At 39.9% G+C, this 26,300-nt stretch overlaps 1 protein-coding gene across 1 annotated transcript in view; it reads left to right on the plus strand.

Annotated features, from left to right (window-relative positions):
- The window catches only part of LOC139730217 (SAM and SH3 domain-containing protein 1-like), a 184,050-nt gene extending 166,701 nt beyond the window's left edge, over positions 1–17,349 (plus strand). Inside the window, exons 14-19 of the mRNA XM_071641114.1 lie at positions 455–582; positions 9,280–9,510; positions 10,534–10,687; positions 11,187–12,292; positions 14,509–14,640; positions 15,844–17,349. Of these exons, the coding sequence (XP_071497215.1) occupies positions 455–582; positions 9,280–9,510; positions 10,534–10,687; positions 11,187–12,292; positions 14,509–14,640; positions 15,844–16,098 (2,006 nt within the window). The 3' untranslated portion in view covers positions 16,099–17,349. The remainder of the gene's footprint in view (positions 1–454; positions 583–9,279; positions 9,511–10,533; positions 10,688–11,186; positions 12,293–14,508; positions 14,641–15,843) is intronic.
- Positions 17,350–26,300: the final 8,951 nt, after the last annotated feature.

Here is a 26,300-nt window from a genome sequence, read left to right on the forward strand (position 1 = left end):
TCTCCGTCCCTTCTTCTCTATCCTTCTCTCTACTCTGCCTCATTCTATTTCCACCTCCTCTTCCTCCTCCATCACTGCTTCTCCTTCCTCCTCCATCTCCTCCTCCTGTTCTTCTTCCTCTCCTTTTCATCCTCCTCCTATTCCTTGTCCTCATTTCATCCTTACTGCCTCCTTCCCTCTTCTTCAATTCCTCATCCTCTTTTTTTCTTTATCCACCTCCACCTCCCCCTCATTCTCATCATCTTGCTCTTCATCTTTCTCTTCATCTCCTTCCTTATCTTCCTCCTCATCATTCTCCTCCTCTTCACCTAACCTCATCCTCACTGCTTCCTTCCCACTTCATCAATTCCTCATTCTCTCCTTTTTTTTTAAATCCACCTCCACCTCTTCCTCGTCCTCCTCTTCTTCCTCCTCATCTTCATCCTCCTCTTTCTCTTCTTGCCATCATACCCAGGACCCCCAACAAGGAGGCAACAGTCACACAGCCCTGTCCAACTCAAGCCGACCCTCTTCTGCTCGGTGGCCCGGGCCAAGACGGACTACATCCCCAGTCCGTACGACACAGGAGCCCTGGCTTTCAAGGTATGGTCATTTATTGACAAAAAACACAAACAAACGGTTTGGCTCAGTCGGTAGCACGTCTGCCTCACGATCCTAAGGGCCCGGGTTTGAACCCTAGTCTGGACTGAGCAATGTTGTGTGTAATCTTACTGTCCCCTCTAGCAAGATGCAAAACACTCTGTCTCTATGATAGGACATGAAATGGAGGTCCCGTGTATGAGAGAGTCACTACTCATGCACGTAAAAGATCCCGCTTCATTCATTCGTAGCAAAGAGCAGGGTGTTTATTCCGGTGAAGTGGTCCCACCTCACATCCAACTGGACCCCATGGAAGACCAGCTTAGTGTAGCTGAATATGGGCTATCCAGCCATCTTCTCAGATGGAAATGAACAAACAAACAAACAAACACAACCAGACTACAAGACAACACAAGAATAAGCCTCAAAAAGAAAGTCAAGGTAAACAAAAACAAACCAATGAAAAATTTCTTTCATACCAGTGCTAATACTTCAATTGTGGATATAACCTTGCACATGTATCTCTTGTGCATGCACCACAGCCATTACTGATCTGTAATAAAGAACTTCTTTTGTAGGAATCGCAAAGAAAGCTGCAGTAAATATATACTCAATTGTAATCTACATTAAAACTTGTCCTTTTGCAAACCTACACCATTGATGGTGAATGCAGTTTGGATATACACGTACTTGGATGACTTGGTTACTCTGATATCAACTTTATTTTGATGGCGAGTAGCAAATACTGTAAAATGCGATAAATCTGCGGCATGAAATTTTGCGAATTGGAGCTGATGGCCTTTTTCGTGGCATGCAATTTTCGCAAATTGCCACTGGCATTCAATGCATAAAGGGTAAGTTAGAACTTTTGCATGCATTTTAATTTCGCGAATCTGGGCTCTCGCGAAATTTGCAAAATTAAGATGCACACGAACATTCCTCATTTTAGAGTACTGTGATATGGTCATTTAGAAGGGGGAAAGTGATTTCGCTGCAAATAGGAATGCACTGCTGTGCTGAATCAGACATGTCTTGGATATTGTCCAGAGGTACAATGATGCATTTTTGTAACACTCTTTTTTTCTCTTATTAAATGCATCATGGCTTTATCTGACAGCCTGTGTTGAAGTTTCCAAGAGCCTGTCACCAGTTCTCAATGATTTTCTACAGCATCGTTGGCCAAGAAACCTGAATCATTTTCTTTCTGCATGGGGAGGAGGAGAAGGAGGGGTGGGGCTGGGAAACATTGGGAATTAATGCTCTACTTCCGACGACGCAGAGCTCGCTGCCTAAGTCAAGGTTTCCGACAGGAAACAATGGAGTCGTTACAGGGAAAGTAAATGAGTAGTGGGTTTGAATTTCAAAGCAATGAACACACACCCTGTTCTGCCATCGGGAGGAACCGTGCACATAAATTTGTTTGTCATGTTAATTTTCAATATTAGGAGGGAAATCAACGTGTACAATTTGTATCTCTCTATCTCTCCCTTTTAGACCACTGTTTTGGAACAAATGTGTTTCAAGATTATTTCAGTCTATTTGTCATGGATATGCAAAAATCACCCTTGTTTACCAATACCATTAATTGGTATTCTTGATTTGCGTGAAATTGGTGTTAGTGCAGTGTGTTACAGTAGGGCGTACAAAGCCGATCTCATCTTCTTAACAGTTAGTGAATCACAATATGGGATTGTCCCTTTAAAACAAATCATTAGAAAGCAGTGCATTTTTGTAATCTTCCCTTTGTGTCCTTCAGCATCGTAGATTTTATTCCAATAACAAAAATGACTTTTTATCTTTCTTAGAGTAATTCATATGACACTGAATAAAATGTTGTTACTCAGTAGGGGTCTAGGGTAATTACCCCCTGGGCAATTACCCCAGACCCTTCCCCTGGTCCTAATCCTGATCCTAATCCTGAACCTAATCCTAATCCTAACCCAAACTCCTAACCCTAAACCTAACCTTAATCTTTACTCTAACCTTACTAAACTAACCAATGTTTAGCTGGGGGGTAATTGCCATCTGGAGGTAATTGCCATCTGAGGGTAATTGCCCAGATAGACTCAGTAGATATGTCATTGATTTAGATTCTTGATTTGATTCTTTTTAAGCAGCTTCGATTGCACATTGACAAGGTATCACACAATTTAGTGGGAATCACTTGTGTTTGCTTACACTAAGTGTAATTCTGTCAAGGCAGAAACATTTGCAGCACAAAACTTTCGCTAATCGCAGCTGGCATTCAACGTGTTGTGTACACAAAAACTTTCATATGCATTTTACTTTCGCAAATCATGGCTCCTCGCGTAATATGAGAAAGTTTCATGCATGCCAAAATTTCTTGTTTTACAGTACCTGCTTGAGTATACTCCTAGTGTTTAACAGTGGGGGGATATGTTTGAAAGGGATACACATGATTAGCAGAAGATGAGTGTACGTCTGGACATTCGGGCTATTGGTCAGAATCACCTGTCAATCAATTAGAACTTTAAGTAGAATGACAGGTAACCTTGTCAGCATGGATAGTGGAGTAAAGGGGTATGAGTTGAGTACAGGCAGACAGACTTGTGTTTTTGTGTGTGTTTTTGTTATGTTTTGTTTTGTTTTAATCTTTTCTGTGCCAGTAAGTCAAAGGAGCACAAATTTCTCACAAATATCAGTGGACAGGAAATAAATGTGGCATGAGTAGGGTTAAGGATGCATTATTGCAGAGCCACCACCTCTCCCTAATTACAGAATGATAAAATTTAGGGGGGAGGGGGAGAGAAAATGGGAGAAAGAGATGCTTATCCCCCTCCTTTTTCGTGCTAAGCAGAGTACAGCCAATACGTTGTACAAATGCTACATTGAAGCTGATTTCTTTTTCTTCTCTCAACCCGTTGAGGATGGGCTGATATTGCTATAACATGCATTTGCCATAGACACCTGCCTGAGTATACTCAGGACTTGTCTTCAACAGGTTTAACAGACAGTACTTGCAGGCTGGTAAACAGTGATTTGAGCAGGAAGGAGTGGGGGGGGGGGGGGAGGGGTGGAGTGGGGGGTTGGGGATGGGGTGTAAAGACTGTGAATAGACAATGGCATTCCCCTTGCACTCCGATGAAACCTCTCTTGTTGATTGTGAGTCATGTTGACTCCTCTTTTAATCATCAGACGAGAGACCAGTTGGCAGGAATTTCTTTTGCCAAAGTTTATCCCAGTCTTGCCAATGATTACACAGTTCTAGGTGAGATAAGGGAGATAGCACTGTCAATAATTGTGAGGCACATACATAATTACTGTAAAGTATGTCAAAAAAATAAAAATAGATATTACAATCGGACTTCCTGCAACAATAAGTTTCAAAAACAGTAAATCAATCCAACTGCATTTTCAAGGTATGAAACTATAACTTATTACTTACAGTACTGTACATCTTACAGAAAACCCCATCCAATTTGCTTCAGTGGTCATGGGGAAATGAGGATCTTTTAAGAGCATGTCAGGAATTCCTTCCCTTCAAGTTTTGTCCATTGTATTCACAGTTCTAAGCGAATCCAAGTGCCGAACTGGGAAGAAATAGACCCATGACATGCTCTACAATGATTAACATTTCTCTATGACCACTTTAATAACCAAATTGAATGGGGTTTTTAGCTCACCTGAGCCAAAGGCTCAAGTGAGCTATTGCGATCGCCCTTCGTCCGGCGTCCGTCGTGCGTCGTGCGTCGTGCGTCGTCCGTCGTCCGTCGTCCGTCGTCCGTCGTGCGTCGTCCGTCGTGCGTCGTGCGTAAACTTTTTACATTTTCATCTTCTTCTTGAAAACCCCAAGACCGATTTTCATCAAACTTGGCAGGTAGCATCCCTAGGGGGTTAGGAACTCAATTTGTTAAAATGGGCACCATGCCCCGCCCAGGGGGCCCCCAGGGGGGCCCAAACCCCCCAAAATTAAGGAATCTGTAAAAATCTTCTTCTCTAGAACCAGAAGTGATAGAGCTAAGTTAATACTATGAGTTAGTACATTGATGACTGTAGTTTCAAGTTTGTTCATGGCAGAATCAGGGGTGCCCCCCTTGGGACCCAGGGGAGGGGGGTGGGGAAGGGTTCTAATGGGGCCTAAATTGTACATTTTCATCTTCTTCTTGAGAACCCCATGACCCATTTTCACCAAACTTGGCAGGTAGCATCCCTAGGGGGTTAGGAACTCAATTTGTTAAAATGGGCACCATGCCCCACCCAGGGGGCCCTCAGGGGGCCCAAGCCCCCCAAAATTAAGGATTCTGCAAAAATCTTCTTCTCTAGAACCAGAAGTGATAGTGCTTAGTTAATACTATGAGTTAGTACATTGATGACTGTAGTTTCAAGTTTGTTCATGGCAGAATCAGGGGTGCCCCCCTTGGGACCCAGGGGAGGGGGTGAGGAGGGGTCCTAATGGGGCCTAAATTGTACATTTTTATCGTCGTCTTGAGAACCCCATGACCCATTTTCACCAAACTTGGCAGGTAGCATCCCTAGGGGGTTAGGATCTCAATTTGTTAAAATGGGCACCATGCCCCACCCAGGGGGCCCCCAGGGGTCCCAAACCCCCCAAATGAAGGAATCTTTATAAATCTTCTCTAGAATCAGAAGTTATAGAGCTGAGATAATACTATGAGTGAGTACATTAATGACTGTAGTTTCAAGTTTGTTCATAGGAGATCCAGGGGTGCCCCTCTTGGGTGGGGGGGGGGGGGGGGGGGTGGTTGGAAGGGTCCAAATGGGGGCCTGAATTGTACATTTTCATCTTCTTCCTGAAAACCTCGTGATGGATTTTTGTCAAACTTGGCACTTAGCATCCCTAGGGGGTCAGGATCTCAATTTATCAAAATGGGCACCATGCCCCACCCAGAGGGCCCCAGGGGGCCCCAATCCCCCCAAATTAAGGAATCTTAAAAAAATTGGGCCTTTATTGTACATTTTCATCTTCTACTTGAGAATGCCTGGTCAAATTTTGGTGGAGCTGTAAATAATTTAGATTAGTGACTGCGTGAAAGGTGAACTTGCGATACTCAGGTGAGCGCTAGACCCGCGGGTCTCTTGTTTGCAAATACAGTCAACCTCGCCTAAGTCGACCTCGCATAAGTCGAAAACTCGGCCAAGTCGAAGCTCCAGAAGAGTCCCGATTTTCTCTTTACTTATTTCTTTAAAATAATCTTGCACAAGTCGAAGTTTTACAAGTCGAATTTCACCTATGTCGAAGATAATTTCGAGTCCAGATTTGTGTAAATACATGTAATTTTCATCACACAAGTCGAAGGTTTTTTTTTCCCGCACGTCATTCAAACATTGAGTGAAGCATTCTTTCATTCTTCAATAAATAAGCGAAGGAAAAAAAAACACTACTTTTGTAATAAAATACTCCCAAGGGTCGAATACAAGTTAACCCTAATATCCCTTGTATCCTTGATGTCCAACAGAGAAGAACAACCAAAAACAACTAAAAACCAAAATTTCAGAAATGAAGATTTTGGTGGCCCGTGAAAGAGTCGGATGTTTGCCATTACTTTTGGAAATGAACAGCGGTAACAATCGGCTCCGTAAGAAGCTAAAATAAATGTCAGATGTTTGCTTTTAATTTTGGAAATGAATAACGGTAATATTCGACTCCATATGATACTAAAATGAATGTCGGATCTTTGCTCATACTTTTGGAAATGAATAACGGTAAGATTAAGCTCCGTACGATGCTGAAATTAATGTCAGATATTTGATTTTGCATTTGGAAATGAATAAGGATAACAATCGGCTCCGGAAGATGCTGAAATGAATGTCGAATGTTTGCTTTGACGATCGGAAATGAATAATAATAATATTCAAGTCCGTACGATGATAAAATTACTGCCGGATGTTTGCTTTTACGTTCGAAAGAAAATAACAATAACATTCAGCTCAGGAAGATGCTATTCCATAAAAGTAAATGTCGAATGGTCACTTTGACGTTCGGAGATGAATAACAATAATGTTCACCTCCGTATTTGTACCATGATTTAATAAATATAGCAATAACATTCGGCTCCGGAAGACGCTGAAATAAATGTCAGATGATTGCTTTTACGTTCGGAAATGAATAGCAGTAATATTCTGCTCCGTACGATGCTAAAATAACTGTCAGATGTTTGCTTTCAAATTTTGAAATGAATAACAGTAACATTTAGATGCGTTCGATGGTGAAATTAACGTTTGATGTTTGCTTTGACGTTCGGAAATGAATAACAATAGTATTCAACTCCGTACGATGATAAAATAAATGCCGGATGTTTGCTTTTACGTTCGAAAATATATAGCAATAACATTCAGCTCCGGAAGATGCTAAAATGAATGTCGAATGGTCACTTATACGTCCGGAGATGAATAACAATAATATTCAACACCGTATTTGTACCATGATTAAATAGAATAGATGTCGGATGCTTGTTTTTACTTTCGAAAGTAAATAGCAATTACATTCGGCTCCGGAAGATGCTGAAATAAATGTCAGATGATTGATTTTACGTCCGGAAGTGAATAACAGTAATATTCTGCTCCATACGATGCTAAAATAACTGTCGGAAGTTTGCTTTTAAATTTCGAAATGATGCGTTCGATGGTGCAGCGGAAATTAACGTTTGATGTTTGCTTTGACGTTCGGAAATGAATAACAATAGTATTCAACTCCGTACGATGATAAAATAAATGCCGGATGTTTGCTTTTACGTTCGAAAATAAATAGCAATAACATTCAGCTACGGAAGATGCTAAAATAAATGTCGAATGATCCCTTTGACGTACATGAAACGCATTTCGATTATTACAGTCCAATAACTTAAGTTTCTCGATTTTTTAAAACTCAAAACAAAACAAAAAACACTAAATACTATACGTATTGCTATACCGTCTTCTGTATTTCAACTGCCAATAAAGACATAAAAAGACACTGCATTATAAAAATTTATCAGAGAATATCGGGAAACATGCAGGAGACATTCTCCGAAGAAGCTTCGGGGTCTGTTCGATGTTTCACGAAGATTTTGCGAACATCGCGCACGTCTGGCGAAGGTCAAGCGCTATGTTGAGACAGTAAAGACATTTTCAAAAGCAAATCACAACCAGATCATGACGCATTGTGCGGAAAAGTTCATTGAAAATATATATATATATATATATATATATATCTAATTCAAATTCTTACCGAAGTAAAAACATCCTCGAACAAATAACGGCGCCCCGAACTCCCACGTTCGTTTCGCGATCTTTTGCAGAAATTACGTGCAACGCATTTCGATTATCACAGTCCAATAATTGAGCTCCAGGATTCTTTTTTAAAACGTAAACAAAACAAAAATACTAATTACAACATAATACTACCGTCTACTGTAATTTCACGGCCACTAAAAACATGATAAGACACTGCATTATGAAAATTCGTCTGGAAATACAAGTCGAAGAAAAATTCGACTTCCGCGGAAGTCGAATTTCGCGTAAGTCGAAGTGTTTTCGCCGGTCCCAGTAGATTCGACTTAGGCGAGGTTGACTGTATAGGCAAGAAGTTCCCTGAAATAGCATTTGGATCGCTTAATCATTTTGAGAGTTATCAATGCAAAAATGCGATTGTAGTTTTTTGGACATACTGTATAAATGGAATCTAGCCTGAGAAGAATTTCATGTTGCAAAACATTGAAAAGTGACTGGCTACAGTTCATCTTTATGGAATTACGATATGACTTGTGTCACCAGTCAGCACGAAAGACTGACAAAGTTGCTCAACCATTGGTTTCTAATGTTGGTATTTGATTCATGTACCTATATTTTTCAGACCCCCAAGCAGTTTTGCAATGATTCATGATTTTCCTGACACTAATCTTTCAAAGATGTGCAGCTGAAAAGTCTAGAGTATAAAAGACATCGCTTGATAAACATATATTTATAGAGTACAGACTTTGATGCACAGGTGCAATCAAGTTCCTAATATTTTGCATATTTCTCTCCTTTTACCATGTGTAATATGTTTGGTCAGGTATATCAGTTAAAAAGTCATTCTGTGCTGTCTTCTGCCTACACTAAAACAGAAGGATCAAAAGAGGGAGCTATACAGCAGTTTGACTGACAGTGAACAAGTCTTTTAAAAATGGTGGAGTGCTAGAGTCATCATGCATTTGTAGATTTTCATTTTTGATAGCTGGGAAAATTAGGAACACTCAAATACTTTTGATTACAAGTGAAGTTTGTGTGATATATCACCAATCACAGAAGTGGGAGATTGCTCGTAGATAATTAAGTTGTATTTTTTCTTTCTTCTGGAGACTCCGTTAATTATAATCACTCATTATAAAACATGAATATCACTGTTTCCTACTTTTTTCCATGAGCGTTAGTGCCCTTTTCCAAGAATTGTTGGCAGTTTCTGGTAGCAAAGAAATAGACCTGTCTGTGTTTTCAGAGAAATATTTTTTATTTTGTTGTTCTTTTATTGACACAATGATACAATATGAAATCATATCTATTAGATATATCTCTACCCAACCCTCATCTTGAAACCAGTGACATTTCATTAACTGTTCAGAAAGATGTTGCACATAATGATTTAATTCCCTCGATTTGCAGTTTTATCCAATTAAGGGCATCATTTTTCATTTCATCAAATGATATTGAAACAAGCTGAACCACTCCCACTCCGTTCTTACCCACCCATCTTTGCCACAGAAAGGAGACCTGATCTACATCACCCGCAAGCCCTCGGGAGGCTACTGGGAAGGGGTGTGCCAGAACAAGAGTGGCAAGTTCAAGTTCACCTTTGTGGAGGAGCTGAGCCGGGAGGAGATGCCGGGCCTTGAAGGGGCGCACACCTTCCCCCTGGGGGCCCACCAGTCCAGCGCCTCCTATGTCCTCCACCTGCAGAGTGTGGAGGAACTCCTTCGGCGGATAGAGTGCGAGGTGTGTGGTGGAGCGGAAGATGATATATGAGAAGTTTAATCTCAAAACTGTTTAACTTCATTTGTGTTAATTTTAGATTTCTTCAATTAAAGCTGCTAAAAAAAAAAAAAAAAAAAAAAAAAAATTGATAAAGAAAATTTGAGATATTTGTAATCATAACTTCAGGAATATTCCTTATTATGTAACAAATGAAATATCACTGGAAAGGTATTTTGCCTCTATCTGACAATGGGCTTAGTTTAAATTGCTTAAAAATGGTGTTAAACCTGATTTGCTATCAAACTCATCATATCATCAGATTACTTTGATTGCAGATGTATTTATTGGCACAGTGTACCATGTCCCATCACGTTCACATGATAAAGAAAAGCTGAAGTTTAATCCAACATTCAGAAGCTAGCAAGTCTCTCAGTAATTAAGCTGTGAATTAACAAATTCTCCACCATGTGAACTTTTGAGGGAGTGAACAGCTGACAGACACCAATGATTGAAGATGGGGACAATGAATTACTGTAAGCAGTAGGAGAGTATACATTTGTTCGAGTTTATTCAGGCAAATTTGCGGAGGAATGATGATTGGAAAAGGAGAGAGTATGATATTATATAATTATCACATCACTGGAGATGCCCCAATTTTCAGAAAAATCTCAAGCGATGTGATGATGCACTCTGAGACATTAATATCTACATTGTAAAGCCTTCATTAATGGAATATAGTTGCTTCTGTAAGGTGGAGTGCCTTAACCAAGCAGCACAAGTGTTCATTTCTGATATCATGAAATGCAGATATTGATGGTCAAATTAAGAAGCCATCCCCAGAGTTACAGTGTAAAGAAGCTCAACTTGTCTTTGGTAGCAGGTGTGTGGCTTCAGCACAGATGATGTAGAACCCTGCACTCTTTTACTGCACAAAAGTGCTGTATGAAGTTTCAAAGGATTGTTATTTACTTTTAGCAATAGACGCATATGAATTGCAGAATTTAGACTTTTGTCTTTATTGCCTCACACAAATATTTCCCCCAGAAATACTTGTCTGATTTTGTCGCCCACGACCTGGCGTCGCTGGAGAAGTTCAAGAATCTGCGGGAACAGGACCTAGACAACCTGGAGATCACCAACTTGGAGCACAGGGTCAAGCTGCTAACTGTGGCTAAACTTCTCCTTGAACCAATCAAGGGTAGGGTTTGGATGTCAACCAATTCCATGATCTGTTGAACCTCTCTCCTCCACTTACGTATCTTAAAGTCTACCGATGGATTTTATTTTTTTGGAGGGGGCTGTGTTATTCCCTAACTCATTTGCATTTATTTGCATCTTGATAGGCATTTTGCAGTAGAAGAGCCTTGATGTTTTCTATAGAAGCATTATGAAGAGCCTTCCTTCAGAAATATTTCTTATCACCTTCCATATATTTTGCATCATTATTGTATAAACAACAATAGTTTCAACTGTTCTGGAATTTATGGTTGGCACATTAAACTTCAAGTACTCCAGCTGATGAATTTCATTTAACTTTTATCCTGCTCTTGCAAAAAGGTTTATACCAATTCCCCTTGTGTACAAGTATTGTATCTTGCAAGTAGTGTAGTTATTGACTTTTTCTTGCACAGCATTCTCTTTTATGAGACATTTGTTAATCACCTGTCTTATGCTGTTCTTGACTTGTTCAGTTCCAGGTCTTGAAGAAGGGGAAACCCCCACCAGCACATCAGGGGAGTCCCCCTTGCCAACACCGAGCCCCAGGGTAGACGAAAGTGACCTTACCACCAGCATACAAAAGCTGAGAATCGCAGCCAGAGATTCGGGATTCTATGCAAGCACTGAGGCGGGACTCTGTGGAGACAACTCGCAGTCTCCGGCCCGCAAGCAGGCCAAGAACAGCATCAGCAGCCTGGAGATGCTGCGGGAGTCGGGATTGGGGAGTCTTTGTGCAGAGGAAGAAGAGAGCGCCTCCACTGATGTCAGCGGCGTCCTAGCGCCCGGATCCAACTGCAATAACTCAAACAACATCTCTGGGATCCTTATACCAGGAGTTGATGGACACTACCTTAGAATGTGCGACCAGTATTCAGGGTTGGAGTCGTGGAGTTCGTGGGGTGGGGAAGTTCCCAAAGACAAGCCCTTGAAGCCGGTCAGGACGGACGTCAAAGCCGTGGACCTCCTGGCGCGGCACAGTCAGTTCAACAATGGTGCCACGCCGGTGACTGTGGCGCACACCATGCCTCCGCAGATTCTCGAAAACTGCTACGAGTTCCCGTGGATGGAGGACCGCAGCCTGCACATGACGCGCCAGCACAGGTGCTCGCCCAAGCACCAGATCCATAAGCTCACACAGAGATCCAGCAGCCCAGTCCTGGTGAACTATGCCCAGCGGGGCGACCAGAACCAGCTTGGCACCTGCCCAAGCACCATGGAGTCTGGGGTACAGTGGAAGCGGAGTGCCTCAGTGGACAGCAGTGTGACATGCTCTAACGGCTGGTCGAACACAGTCAATGGGGTAGTGCCTTCACCCCAGTTGGTCCGTGCCGTGGGCCAGACAGACTCGTGCCCGGGGCTCCTCTTGAACAGTCGCCGCCGAAAGTCACGCAGCGTGTCCCCCCACAAGAGGCACAATCTGCGCAAGGACACCGTCTCGCGGGATCCCGTGCACGCCTCTCCTACACTGCCTCTTAGGAAATTTCAAGCTGCACTGGGAATGCATAGTGTCTCATTGGAAAAACTGTTAGAAGCCAAGCTTGTTCAGGACGGCATTGACATCAAAGAAGAGCCGTATTCAGACAAGGTATGAAAGGGTTTAAATTTCAAGTATAGTCACCACCATTTGTTTTGGACCACTCTGAAGTAAGACTTTCAATTCGGTTAAATAACTGTCCCAATGAAAGCGGTCAACAGTTAAGTCATCCACATGCTATGCATAGTCATAGGCCTAAAAATCGCTTGGTAAAGTGCACACACTGACATCAGTTTATACACAAGCTCAGACTGGAAATATGCCTTTAATCAAGAGAATTATATATATTTTCCTTGCAGTGGCCAAGTTTGTTTGTGAATAGTAGCTTATTGTATGAGTGGGTGTGGCTTGGAACATCATAACTGGTCACACTCTACGATGAATGGTTTAGCAATCATGCCACTGTTGGATATTCCCTCTTGCATACATGCAGTTACTTTATTCTTTCGTAATACAAAAAAGTATTCAATACCCATGGCTATGATTATTCAAACATCTGCTGAATTTTCTGCGTTCAACAGAAAAAAAAATGTTTTGTACAGACTTTGAATGTTGGATGAAGAATGTGTCCTGTCTTTTAGAGAACTATTGTGTTGGTGGTAAAGTAACATGCCCTGGAAGTGTTACAACAACATTGCCTCAGTATAGGGGGTTCACTTATATTGGAGTCCCAATAAAGGATGATGACTGCATATGAAATGAAATATCATCATTGCATGAGGATTATTGTGTATTCCTGATCAAGATTGGATAAGGGGCATAGCAACAAACATAGCATACAGACCACTCCATCTAAAAAGAGAGGATACTACACAGACAAATGAGTGACCAAGCTACCTTGAAGCACACTCTAGCTCAAAATCATATAATGTGAACAGCAAAAAGTCTACATCTACAAGGTGCTAAATCATGCCACGCCCTTTTATATTTCTGATCACATCCCCCTGTATATCTCTTCAAGAAATCTCTCATCCCAAAATAATATCCTCCTTGCCAAGCCTAAAGGCTATTACACACAAAGTACTACAGGGAAGACACCTTAAATGCCCTTGCACCAGAGCTCCCTGCCTCTGTGGAAACCTGGTGGCCTGTACATGAAGTCTATAGGCATTTCAGAATTCAATATGAAACGGGTTAAGCAAGCCTTCTCTACTGAATATTTTAAGAAACTACCCCAAACTCATTTGTTTAATACTGTTATTATGTAAGATCAGTGATATTGTCCATCTTAATAGTACCTTATGTTGTTGTAGTATGCATACATGCATGCTAAGTATTGTAAAATCCTAAATTTTCCTGCACATTTTATTTTTGTGAATTTTGTGAGAGTCAAGATTTGCAAAATTAAAGGGCATTCAAAAGTTCTCGTCAGCACTACATGCACTGAATGCCAGTAGCAATTTTTGAAAATATTATATGGTGAAAATTTATTGCTTTACAGTATCTATAAGTAGAATACTTGTGTATTGTAGTCTCATTTACATATGTGACCCGCTACAACAAAAGGATCCTAAAGTCACTGATGGCTGTGCCGGGAAAAACGAGTTTGAAATCACATCATCAAAATTGGTCAAAACAATGAGATTTCTGTTTTTGGCATTAGTTTGTAGTCTAATGTTTTGTGTGTCATCTGCCCAAATTTCGAAGCTAAATGATCAAAGGAAAGGCTAGAAATCAGCGTTTTTCTGGGCTTGATTTTTCAACTTTCAGCACAACAGAAACGTGTCTGAAGATTTGGATTTAGCGCTGCAGCTAGACTCCACCCCTAGCAATGAAGGAGTGATCTTATTGGTCAGTGCCTGGCATCCTGATTACTGATCGGTCGTGCGTAGACTGCTGGCACTAAGCTTGAATGAACATCGCGGAGGTCGCTAGGGGCATACCTTCCATTGTCAAGCGGTGAAAACTGTTTCGCCTCCCCTTGATCATGCAAGCGTCGAAAGGAAAACTTTGAAGGCGTTTTTCTCAAAACTCTGATTTTCTCGACCACTTGACATGCGCTAATAAAATCACCGATATCTCCGAAACTGAGTACTTTTATGAGTTGTGTTATATATGAAATTATAGCAGAAGAGAAAGGGAATTACGTCATGTCATTTTCAGAAAATTGTCCTCCCCCGACTTTCGGATCCTTTTGTTGTAGCGGGTCACATATGGTATGTAAAGCACATAGAGATTTACGATATTACACACTGCAGAACACTTATAGCCTTATGTGAGGTAAATGGTTTGCTTAATCTGATGTTCACCTTTCATTGGTTCCCTAGATGGGGTTCTGTGGTATTCCTGCAGCCCTGATCCAGAGGTACGCAGATGAGGTACAGATGAGGATCCCTGATGTGGCTGTGTGTCTGGAAGCACTCAGGGTCAAGGCACTCATCACTGAGGGAAGATGTTGGGTAAGTTTCCTTTCTCTCTGGCTTTCTTTATCATCTTTCTCATGTCTGAAACACGCTTTGATACTCACTATCAAAATGCATTTTCAAAGGCTTTTGGGTTTATGTCCTTCAAGTGGTTGCATGTATTCCCCCCCCCCCCTCACTCGGATGGTTGACCATACACATATGCTTGTTCCAAGTTCCTAGAGATGCCCCCTTTACAAAGGGGAATGGGTAAGGATTTTAACCCCCATCACGGGTTTTTGGAAGGGGAGCAATTAAAATTACCCCCTAATTCAGGGTTTTGGAAGGGAGGCAGCAGAATTGTCCCCTATCACATGTTTTTGGAAAGAAAACTAAATAATGAAGGAAAAGTGCTGAAGCAGCTATAGAGTCGTCTGCTATAGTGTAAGTGTTCGTGGCATGACGTACGTGCAACGCATATAATATGGCGAAATGTTCTATGAAAAGAAGCCAGCTAGAGCCTGGCATGCTCTGCAGGGAAGTATGCACCCTGTTTCAGATTTTTATCTATCTTTATTTTTATTTTCGGTATCTGGCTGTTTCGTGATTGCTTGGGGAAGATTTTGTTAACTCCCCCTAATTAGAAATATTTCGGGGGGAAAAAATAAAAGACCCCCTATTTTTAAGTAATTTTCGGGGATTTTCTCCCCAAGCTGCTGCCCGAAAAAGTACCCCTTTTCCGAAAAATCAGGAATGCGCATGTGGTACAGATAACCACCTGAGTGGGTGGGATGGGCATGTATCATCTCTATCGCAAGTCGAAAGGGAGGCATTGTCACTGTGCAGCTCTATTGAGCGGTTGACCAGAAGAGCGGAGATCTGTACCTGGCAGACAGTGTAACAAGTCTGAGCTATTATTGTGTTTCAAAAGACTTTGCGTTTCCTCCACAAAAGTGTGTTTCTAGCTTTCAAAGCACATTTGCAATCACACTTTTTGCTGTGTTTCAGAAAGGTGTTTCTTACCCCATAAATCAGAACAGCTTTGCCTTTATCATCTGCCCAAATTTCCTAGTAAGTTGTTTGAAAACCTTAATTCTATGCCAGAAGTGAGTTGATAGATGTACCCACAAGGGGGGGGGGGGATTAAATACAATTCTGTGCTTGATGTCATTTTATAATATCAAATTTCTGCTTTGAATTGAATGCTGTGTACAGAGAAATAAACAACACTAAAATTTCACTTTCTTTTTCTTTCACCAGTTCCGGAGCGACACGCTGGCGCACCAGGCTCAGCACGTGATCTACGCAGGTCGGGGGTCAACTGTCCGCGAGTGGCTGACCTTCCTCGGGATGCCGATGTACGTGGACGCCTTCATCGGGGGCGGGTGGGACGAGCTGGACATTCTAATGGACATGGAGGAGGAGGATCTTCGGCGATGCGGAGTGATGGACACCAAGCACTCGCGACGCCTACGCACCGCCCTCGAACACCTCAAGATGTCAGCCAAAGTATGATGGAGGGCGCTGTCCATTTGTGGGGGACGTTTTGGAGACGGACCGAACGAAGTCGCTTCAGACAAGGCGCTGGGAAATGCGGAGATGATGAACAGGCGAGGAAGAGGCAGCACTGATCGCAATACATGCCTCCCATCTGAGAATTTGAAAGGAGCACCGGACGTTTACGCACAAGCTGCAGATCATGTCACAAAACACAAGATGCCCTCTCTCTTTCTCCTAGTCCTCTTCAGGAGCGGATCACCATGACAACACAGTAGCTGATTGAAGATGCGCTATGCAGCATTGGTGATTCTCTGCTTGCATCTCTGGTCGTCTGCCTACCAGAAACAAAGACAGATGAAGATGAAAAGGAAGTTCAACTTTGTGTCTTGATGAGGGCTTCGGATAACAGTAGAGTGGAAAAAAATAAGTGAGAAAAGTTAGGCTTCCTGATAGAAAAATTGTCGCTGACATCAATTGGATCATGTGTACGTCGAAAGCAAAGACAAATTTTTAAAGACTTGTGGCATTTGTGTGTTGTGTCATAACCCTTGCACCTTGCAAGTGTCTGACGAACGTGAAATCACACAAGCATTGTTCCACAATCCTTCGCCGTGCAGGGCCCCCACAAAGTATGCAGTGTCCTGAAACTAAATTTATAAACTTGCTGGTGCCCAGGTCAATTTCACTCCTGATGATCTAATCATGTTCTCCTGCCTGGCAGTCATAAGAAAACTAATTCATCATGGTACATGCTAAAGACAATTACCTTGAACAAGGAAAAGTTCAAAGATGTGTGGAAATTTCTGTGCATCTAGTGCATTGTGATGGGCAGTGTGAAATTATAAACCAAAAAAATGTGGAAACTCCTTGTTTACAACATTTTTGACCACACAAATTTGTGTTATTGGTGAGGCATCCACCATAGGCAGGGTAGTTGAGAGTAGGTTGGGTATATACATCCTACTCAACAGAGCGCTGAGAAATTAACAGCAAGGTGATTTCTGCATTTACAGTCACATCCTTACTTTCACATGTCTACGTAAAAGCATACATTGCACACAGAAAATGTAAACTCAAACTTTTTAACTAATCAGGACCATTTCCAAAGTTTGTTTGGGCTGGGATCAATGTATATTTCTGTCATTGTAGAGCTTTATCTATTAAAATTCAACTGTCTTCATTCGAAGTACATTGCTGGCAATTACGTATGAATGTTAAAGCATATGTATTCACTAGAGAAGTGTCAGTTCTTATTCACAAATGATAATGAGGTTTTCCCCTGCACCCTTTGGTCTTTATAAATATCCTTTGCTGTTGATTTTTTTTGAGGGTGTGGGGGGGGGGGATGATTGTCCTTGACATTGCTTGGCATGGTCAGTATGTTGGTCAATACATGTCTGTAGGGGATAATGTAGTGACTGTAAGTGCCATCTCATGGACTGGCATCAGCTTCATGTACCATCATCATTATCGTCATCATCATCTTCATCATCGTCATCATCGTCATCATTGTCATCATCGTCATCATCATCATCCTCATCCTCATCCTCATCATCATCACCATTATCATCATCATCGTCATCTTATCATTGTCATCATCGTCATCATCATCGTCATCATCATCGTCATCACCCTCCTCATTACAATCATCATCATCATCATCATGATCATCATCACCATCACTATCACCATCATCACTATCATCAATGTCATCATCACTGTCATCGCTACCATCAGTGTCATTATCACCCCTTGATGTCTATTTTGCATTCCTCCATGAGTTGGGACATTTCATTATCCTTTACATCCCTTCTCTGGGCTGCTCAATCTGTATGGTAATATCCATCTGGGCGAGAGCAGATATTTGTTACATCCTGCGCAAGGTATCTTTTCCCCAGGACTTGCAGGGTCTGGCTCTTGGTCTCAAACTAAACACTGAGACAGTTGTGAGCCTTCTGTAGCCAGTGGCTTTTGTCTCTCCTTTGCCACTTTGCCATATACCACCTCAATGTATGAGCCCTTTTCTCCTCTGCTGTCCCAGTTCTTATCTACAAATGATACTGAGGCTTGCCCCCTGCACCCTTTGGTCATTTCAGCTTACTTTTTTGTGGGTTTTGAGCTGAGTGGTCGCATGTGTACATTTTGTGATGTGATCATCTCCACAAACACCTACCAGTTGTGAATGTTGATGCTTGTCTGAGTTATCCGGTACAATGGTGCTAATTCTGAAGGGAGGCTGGCTCGGTAATAATTGAAAACAGGGGAAAAAAACAACAACAAAACATAAAGCTCTTCCAGCTAATGTTTATCTCGTACAAGTGCACAATGCAACTCATGCTAAATCTTCATTGAGACATAATAGACCATTTCTGTAATGTACCAACTCATATTACAATTTATGAATGTTTCTTCTCCCACAGCCTAGTAATGAAGCATTTTATTCACATGCTCCCTCTCATTAAGTTCCATAGGCAGGAATTCACTTGGTTGTTGCTAAGTTGGTCAAACCTCTGACAAGCTTTGTGGTTGTTAAGGGTAACTTTTGAGAACAAAGCATGAGATTGCATAAAATCTGGATACATTACAGAACTGGTCTATTGGGAAGTCATACACGACACTGTTGGTAAAGTGAAAGTGCGTGTTTAAGAAAGTAAAATCATAAGAAAAAATTGTATGAAGAGAAGCAGCGTAATCAGAGTAATTTGGTTTCATTTGTGCAACTGGAAGGGGTGAAAAACAGAGAAAACAACTTGAAAAGAGATGACCAGGAAAGTTCAAAAGGTGTGTATATGTGTGTTATAGCACATCAAGTTGTTGGCAGTGATACAATGATATACTACACTATTTTCTCTGCTCATCCCAACCATTGTTACATGCTGTTCCTATGGTAACGGCATGATCTATTTCTTTGGGAAAACCAACGACAAACAAACATGCTGCTTTATTTTATTTTATTTTTTGCTGGCATTTTCATAGAGACTTATCAAACATATCATTGCTCCTTGCATGGTGCAGCCTTTGATTTATGAGGAAGTTCTTTTTTTTTATTAGATAGAGGAAGATGACAGAAATTCTCTTTTCATATGTTTTCCTGCTGCATCAACTTAGTTATTGGTAACTATGGCTCAAACTGACAACTCCATTTGTTTATCTACTTTTGCCAAGCATAAAAATTCTACCTCTTTTTTTCCCTTCTTTATGACAGGTTCCAAAGAAGACTCAATGACTTCTGTGTTTGTGACATTATAAAATGTTTAATGTAATGATACAAGGTACATTGCTCATGCATCCTTTAAAGGGATCGTATAGTTTTGGTTGAGACTTAATTTCAGGTTTGTATCATTTTTTGATGAGATAGTGAGAAACCTCCTATGAAATATGAAAGAGCATGTAATTCCAAGAGGGATTCAATGTTTATTTGATGAAAATTGGTTTTGAAATGGCCGAGATATCCAAAAAAGAGTGATCCTAATAAAGTGTGGGACCCACATTTTATTACGATCGTTTTGTTTTACTTTGTTTTTGGATGTTTCAGCTATTCCTAACCTGATTTTTATCAAATAAACTTTGAATTCCTCTTGAAATGGTATACTATGTACTATTTCATAAGTGTTTTGTTGGTATCTCGCAAAAAAGTTAAAGCCCAGTTTTCATCTCCACCAATACTGTACCATCCCTTTAACTGTACACTTCAAAAGTACAAGTGATAGTAGATTTCTGTTTGTTCCAGTTTGTTCATATGTTTTATTTTGCTCATAGGCTCCTCAAAATAGGGAAAAGTTTTGTAGTTCTTATTCTTTTATTTGGAGCTGCAGGGTGAATGTACTTCTTGTCCATCACATTACTCTGCAAACCTTCTAACACCTCCTCTTTTTTTTTTAAATCCCCAACAAGCGCAGAGATAGAGCGAAGAGTGTGGCATTTCTTGCTCGCTGAATCGTTATGACACCAATCGTCTGTCTCTTTGTTTGTTTGTTTGTCTTCTGCGTTCTCACTAGATGTTGTAAAATGACATGCTTTCTACAACCTTGCCTCACCCTGATGTGAGGCCCACCTGTATATTTTTTAGCCCATTTGGGAAGAGGGAAAATATGTTGGAAAAAAAAAATAATCATGAATCAATTACATGAACTCTGTTTGTGAGAGCATTGCATACACCGATGGTGTTCTACGTCTTGACATGAGCACACACTGCTTTTATGTTTATATGTCGTGAGCGCTTGTGAGGTGACAGAAATCGTTTGTGCCTGCACAGAAATTTGACAAAAAAATGTATTTGCATGTTGGAATTTTGATAGACATTGATGTACAAATGTGATCTTGTATAGAAAAAGTCATCATGCCAAAAGACAAAAAAAGAAATACATACAAGAACCAGATAATGTTGTTATATCTTTTCCATGTGGGCCTTAATATTGTGTTAAGAATTGTCTTCAGGGTTCTGAATTTTTTCATTTTTTTTTACTATTTTTTTTTGTTCTGTCTGTGTTTGTTTATTCTAATATGTTGCTTTGATACATGAGTAAGGTGTTCACATTGTCATGTCAGATAGAGCAGTGAATTTATTGTGTTTATGGTGCATTTTCCAGGGTTGTATGGAAAAGGCAGCTTTTTAAAAATGCCTTCACTGTACCGTTGGTATCACTAGTGATAAGTGTAACTGGTATTGGATACCAATCTCTAAGTCTGCCAATGTCGAGGCACCCCTGATATTGTGACACCAGATTAGAGTGGTGGTGCCAGAGATGCGAAAACCATGTCACACCAAGCATTCTGTTTTTTTTTTCTTTTGATCATTGTTGGCGTTGCATGTTCATTGCAAGTACATGTACTGAGAACCTGTACCTTTCATACATTGCCGAATCAACTGTGTATTCTCTGTTGGTTGCTGGTCAATGCATGCTTCGCCAGTGGCAAGATTCTAAAATGAGAACATGATGGCCAAGGTATACAATGTCAAACCTAACCTGACACCAGTCATCTCGTGAGGTACATTGTAGGAGATGGCAGACGAACGAGAAAGCACCAAGAGTTTCAAACGTACGAGTATTCATGTTTTTTGTCTTTTCTTTCATAGTTAATGTTAAGCTACTCTCTTTGTCTCAAAATAAAGCACACTATATCTATGTATTGTACATTACTAAAAAAGAACAAGATTACAGAGAATGAAAGAGGGAGATTTTGTAAATATGATACTCTTTCCATGTAAATGCATATACTGCATCTTTATCTGTACATAGCCTTGATTGATAACGTGTATATCGTGTTACTTTTTATGTACTCTCCACCACAGCATGCTCTTATAAGATCACAGATGTTGCTGAATCTACTCTTCTTCTTCTTTTTTTTTCTATTCAAGAGTAGACAAGCGGTAAAGGGGAAATGTTTACAAAGTTGTATATCAGATGTTTTCATGTTTAAAAAAAAGGAAAGGATGAAGAAGAAAAATCTGTGCAATTTTTGAAAACTAGCAAAACATTTTTTTTTTTCATTTACCATGCATATTTTGTTGTTTAATTATGCAGACCAGAAAAGTGAATGTTTCATGGTGATTTTTGTTGTCACTTTATGCAGGTGCTGCTCTATCAAGTAGACCAAAAACTTGTTTCGTTCGATTTTTATTTTACAGTATAGTGCATATGTACTAATTAGATGTTGTATTATTGAAGTTTTGTTTTGACATGATGCATATTCAAGAGCAAGTGGGATATTTTTTCTTCCATAAGTATTCATTTAACAATAATTGTAGTGTTATTTAACATGTTCAGAAATCTTCAAGTCCACTTCACATCACAGCAATCACAACAAACTTACTCTTCTCATGTACGCATTTTGAAAATATCCAAAAAGTTGACAACAAAAGGATTATTGAGTCATTAAATCGATTGATGCTTCTTGATTTGATCTAGAAACTATCATGATAGATATATCAAAGAATTGTTGGATTTTGTATACAGAATTTTGCACATGTGTAGATCTCGATCACAATCTGGCTTGGCCACCATTCCTCGTTAATGTGAAATCAATGTTAGCACTATTTTGGATGAATCAGCTTCAGGGGGCAGGATTACATCAATGTTTGATTTGTTTTACAAGCAGCTGATTATAAAGCAACATCAAAATGTTAGATATTTGCAGTTAAACATCAAATTAAAACAGGGATTTGGTTTCATTTCCCCTCCCCCCCCCCCCCCACAAAGAAAAAAAATCAGATCAAATCACTGAATTGTAGCATCTTTATTAATTGTTAAAATATTTCATTAGAAATTACATGATTTAAAATTGCAATAACAATCACTCTAATGTGAAAAGGGAGTATTAAGTCATCATTGCTAACACTGTAATTCTATCACTCATAAGATTTTGTATGTTTAAGAATTGTTGGATTGTTTCATTGTGTCTGGCTTTTAGATTGGAGTTTCATTTTGCTTTCTCTTGCGAGAAATTTTGATTGGATCCATAATTATTTTCCCCTCTTCATTTCCAGTGGTATATGGATGTCATCACCTAATGCATACCCGCCATAACACAATGGAGTATTCTGTTAGTAGATAGTTACAGTCATGTTAATGTCTTTATATATGGTGCCTTCAAGATACATATGTTTACATTAAGAATTCAGTGGGGTGGCTACACACACAAAAAAAAACAACAACACCAGAACACCTGATGTGGACATGTAAAAATGAGACATTCCTGAAATAAATGAATGTGCTTGAAAATTACACACATGAAATTAAAAAAAAAGAAAGCAACAAAATCAAAAGAATAATTTCTTAAGTGTTATTTTGTGGCTTGTTGTCCCTCCTGGTATATGTTTGTGTGTATGCAAGTATGTTTATTTATGCCTGTGTGTGTGTGTGTGTGTGTGTGTGTGTGCATGCGTGTGCTGCATGATTGTGCAGTCTGTTACTGCAAATGAAATATCTACTTTTCTGTCAAGTAACCCAGCCAAACCAGTCACTATATCTAGGCCTATATATGACAGAATTTCCAAGCTGTCTTTTGCACACTTGAATACAAGTGTATGGAGTTTCTTTCTGTGTTTTCGACAAAAAAAAACCAAACAAACAATAAAATGGCGAGACGCAATTCAGCCAGAAACTAGAAATACTGCTATGGTGACTGGTATGCCTCTGCTGTGTCACTTTTTTCTCCTATAGGTCTGGGGGGCATTTCATCAAGCGCTTTGTCAGTTATTTTATCCAACAAACTGTGATAAGCTACTGAAATCCTTGCATCTGATTGGCTGAGAGCAAATTTGTCAGAAAAAAAAAATATCTGACAAAACGCTTGAAGGAATGCCCCCCTGATGTATATCTTGACAGTGTGAGACCACAGTTTCACATGTTTGCTAAAAAAAAAATGAAATGACATTTTTGAAAGTTTGATGGCACATCCCCAAATGTGTTTGCCGTGTAGGCCTACATTCCTTGAATCAGATTTCAGTCGAATGTCTGAATTGTTTCAGAGAGTAAGTATTCAGGAATTTAAGCATTTTCGCTTGACCTTTGAGCCCATGGCCCACATCTTTCTTCAAATACTCACTACATTGCAATATTCAATTTTTATGACAACACTAAGTTTTTTAGTTTTTCAAAATATGAGGAAAATAGTGACATTTTAACCTTTGACCCCATAGCCCAAATCTTTCAATACAGCAGCAATAAACGTATACCTAGTTTAATTATTAAATGTATGCACTGAATAAGTTTCAGGGTATGGAGAAAATCATGCAAGTTTAGCATTAAAAAAACAGATTTGGACTTTTACCTGATCATTGACCCTTGACCTTTAACCCCATGACCCAAAAATTTCAAGAGAATCTTTGTCAGGTAATAGCTGCATTATACTAAGTTTTATGAAAATGATATGAGCCATTTCCAGGATATGTGGAAAACTGAAATTTCAGCATTTTCACTTGACTCTTCACCTTTGAACTTTGACCCCATGACTCAAAACCTTCCCTTAAAAAAAATGTTCACCTGTTAAATTGTATGCGCTGGGTTTCATTAGTATTCCTTCAGGCATTGTAAAGATAGGGAAAAATAGGGAAAATAGTGAAACTTAAAGGATTTGGCCTTGACCTATGACCTTTAGCATGTGCACCCAAAGTTAACAGGCATAAGTTCGTCCACATTTACATATGTATGCCACGTTCCATTAGATACCTCAAACAGTTCTTAAATTACTCTGTCCACAGAGCAATTACGGACTGAAGGAGGGACGGACAGACAACCCTCTCTGCCTAACTTCCTGCGGAGGCATTAAAAGGCACAGTGCACGATTCACACTTTCTTCACTTGCTTTAAAATAAGAAATACAATAAATGAATAACTCTTTCCTTTCCTTTCTAAGGCAGAAATCGACAGTAATATTACAACATGACATAAAATTAAAGTGGGGGAAGAACGCGTTATGTATTATCAATACAAATCGAAACGTCATGTGTACATTTTAGAAATAGATATTGGCAGAATATTCATATATAAAAACGCGTTAACGCAATTCACAGATAACATAATAGATTATGCATGTACCATGAAGCTGAAGCCGCAATCACTGTCAAGTTCTTAATGGATTGTTTCCAGCAGGGTGTTATGTTTTATACCCACTGCAGTGCGTTGTAAAGCAATTATGGTAAACCCAGTGGTCTCAAAGCACATTTATGTGGAAAATATAATTGTGTTTTTTAGCTGAGTACTGCCTAGATGCGAGCTATGATGCTTCAGAAACTTTGCATTTTGCCGTCCAGATTATGAAGAAAGGGGATCATAATATCAGCACGATATCAGCAAACTAGCTAGCCTAGTGTTGCAAAATCATAGCTGAGCTGAGCAATAACATCACAGAAAAAAAGAAGCATCGAAAATATGAATTTCAACCACGAATTCCCGAATAGACTAGAAAATGCATTGTACCGGACCACGAACCTCGTTCGTGCATCTCACGTTGTGATTAATTCGGGTTGTCAGGATTTTGTTCTTTCTTTTCAAATTGTCACCACTATCATGAATGATTATTTGTTCTCCTTTTATTGTATTTGAGAAGAATCTTCTGTACCCCGAGTATTAATGGCCTCTTTATTCATTCATTTAGTTAGTCAGTTAGTTATTTAGTTTGGTTTTTTAGCATTACCCACGCTCCTCATCCTGTTCTTCACACTAGGCTTATGTTAGGACCTATACACTCAACAAGCTTGCTTTTAAGTAGGTTCCATCGTATTTCTTTTTAGCATTATTTTACTTTGATTGAAACTGACGCATCGACCGCTATGTTTTATGTTAGTGTTTTTTTTTTCTTGTATATCCAAGCTGGATATCGTGTGTTATCATACTGGCTGTACTTGATTTATTTTCAATTGAGAAAATCGAAAATGAAATTAAGATTGAAATTTGAAAAAAAGTAAGGTAAAAAGATGGCATGTCATATAGTTTCTCACCTCACTCGAAACACATCTTCGAAGACAGAGAGGGCAAGAAGTAGAATACAAAGAAGCCGAATAATGACAAGAATTGTAGAGCAAGATGATAGCAAAAGCGAAATCGGAGAATCTACGATAATCATGACAAGGAAAAGGACATGAATTGAAAGGTGCAGAACAGAAAATTCACGAGAAAAGCGACTGAAGACTTCCAAGAATAATTGGCTTCATGAAGCTGTATTAAAAGGAACGATTGATAGTACCATTGCATAGACAGGTAGGCAGATAATAGATATATAGATGCATATGAAACATAGTGGGATTGGTTGATAGATAGATAGATAGATAGAGAGACAAACATATAGATAGACAGATAGGGAGATATATACATACCTATCTATCTACCTATATCCTCCTACAGAGAGAGGGGGAGAGAGGGGGGGGGGGGAGAGGAGAGAGGTAGATACAGGGGTAGAGGAGAAATAGAGAAAAAGGCATCGAAGTAGAGATGATAAATATATATATATGATCGAAGGCAAGGGAACTACCTTTTTGACATACAATACCGTGAATGAATGATGCGAGGTCAGAACTCAGTCAACGTGCTTTCGCTCGCTTCATTTATGCATATTCATAATGCGTGGTACGTCAACATGGTCCCTTGCAGCAGGGGGGCTCACCTCCCTGCTTGCAGTGACTCCTGCTGACATTGAACGTACCGTATATTTGCTATACATGTACTACAGTGTATTATGTTCAAAGGTTTGTTGACTAGCGTTCGCAGTGGCTACAG

The sequence above is a fragment of the Diadema antillarum genome, unplaced genomic scaffold (genome assembly GCF_040938485.1).
Source record: "Diadema antillarum isolate AM-2024a unplaced genomic scaffold, OU_Dant_1.0 seq00000298_RagTag, whole genome shotgun sequence".
NCBI lineage: Eukaryota > Metazoa > Echinodermata > Echinoidea > Diadematoida > Diadematidae > Diadema > Diadema antillarum.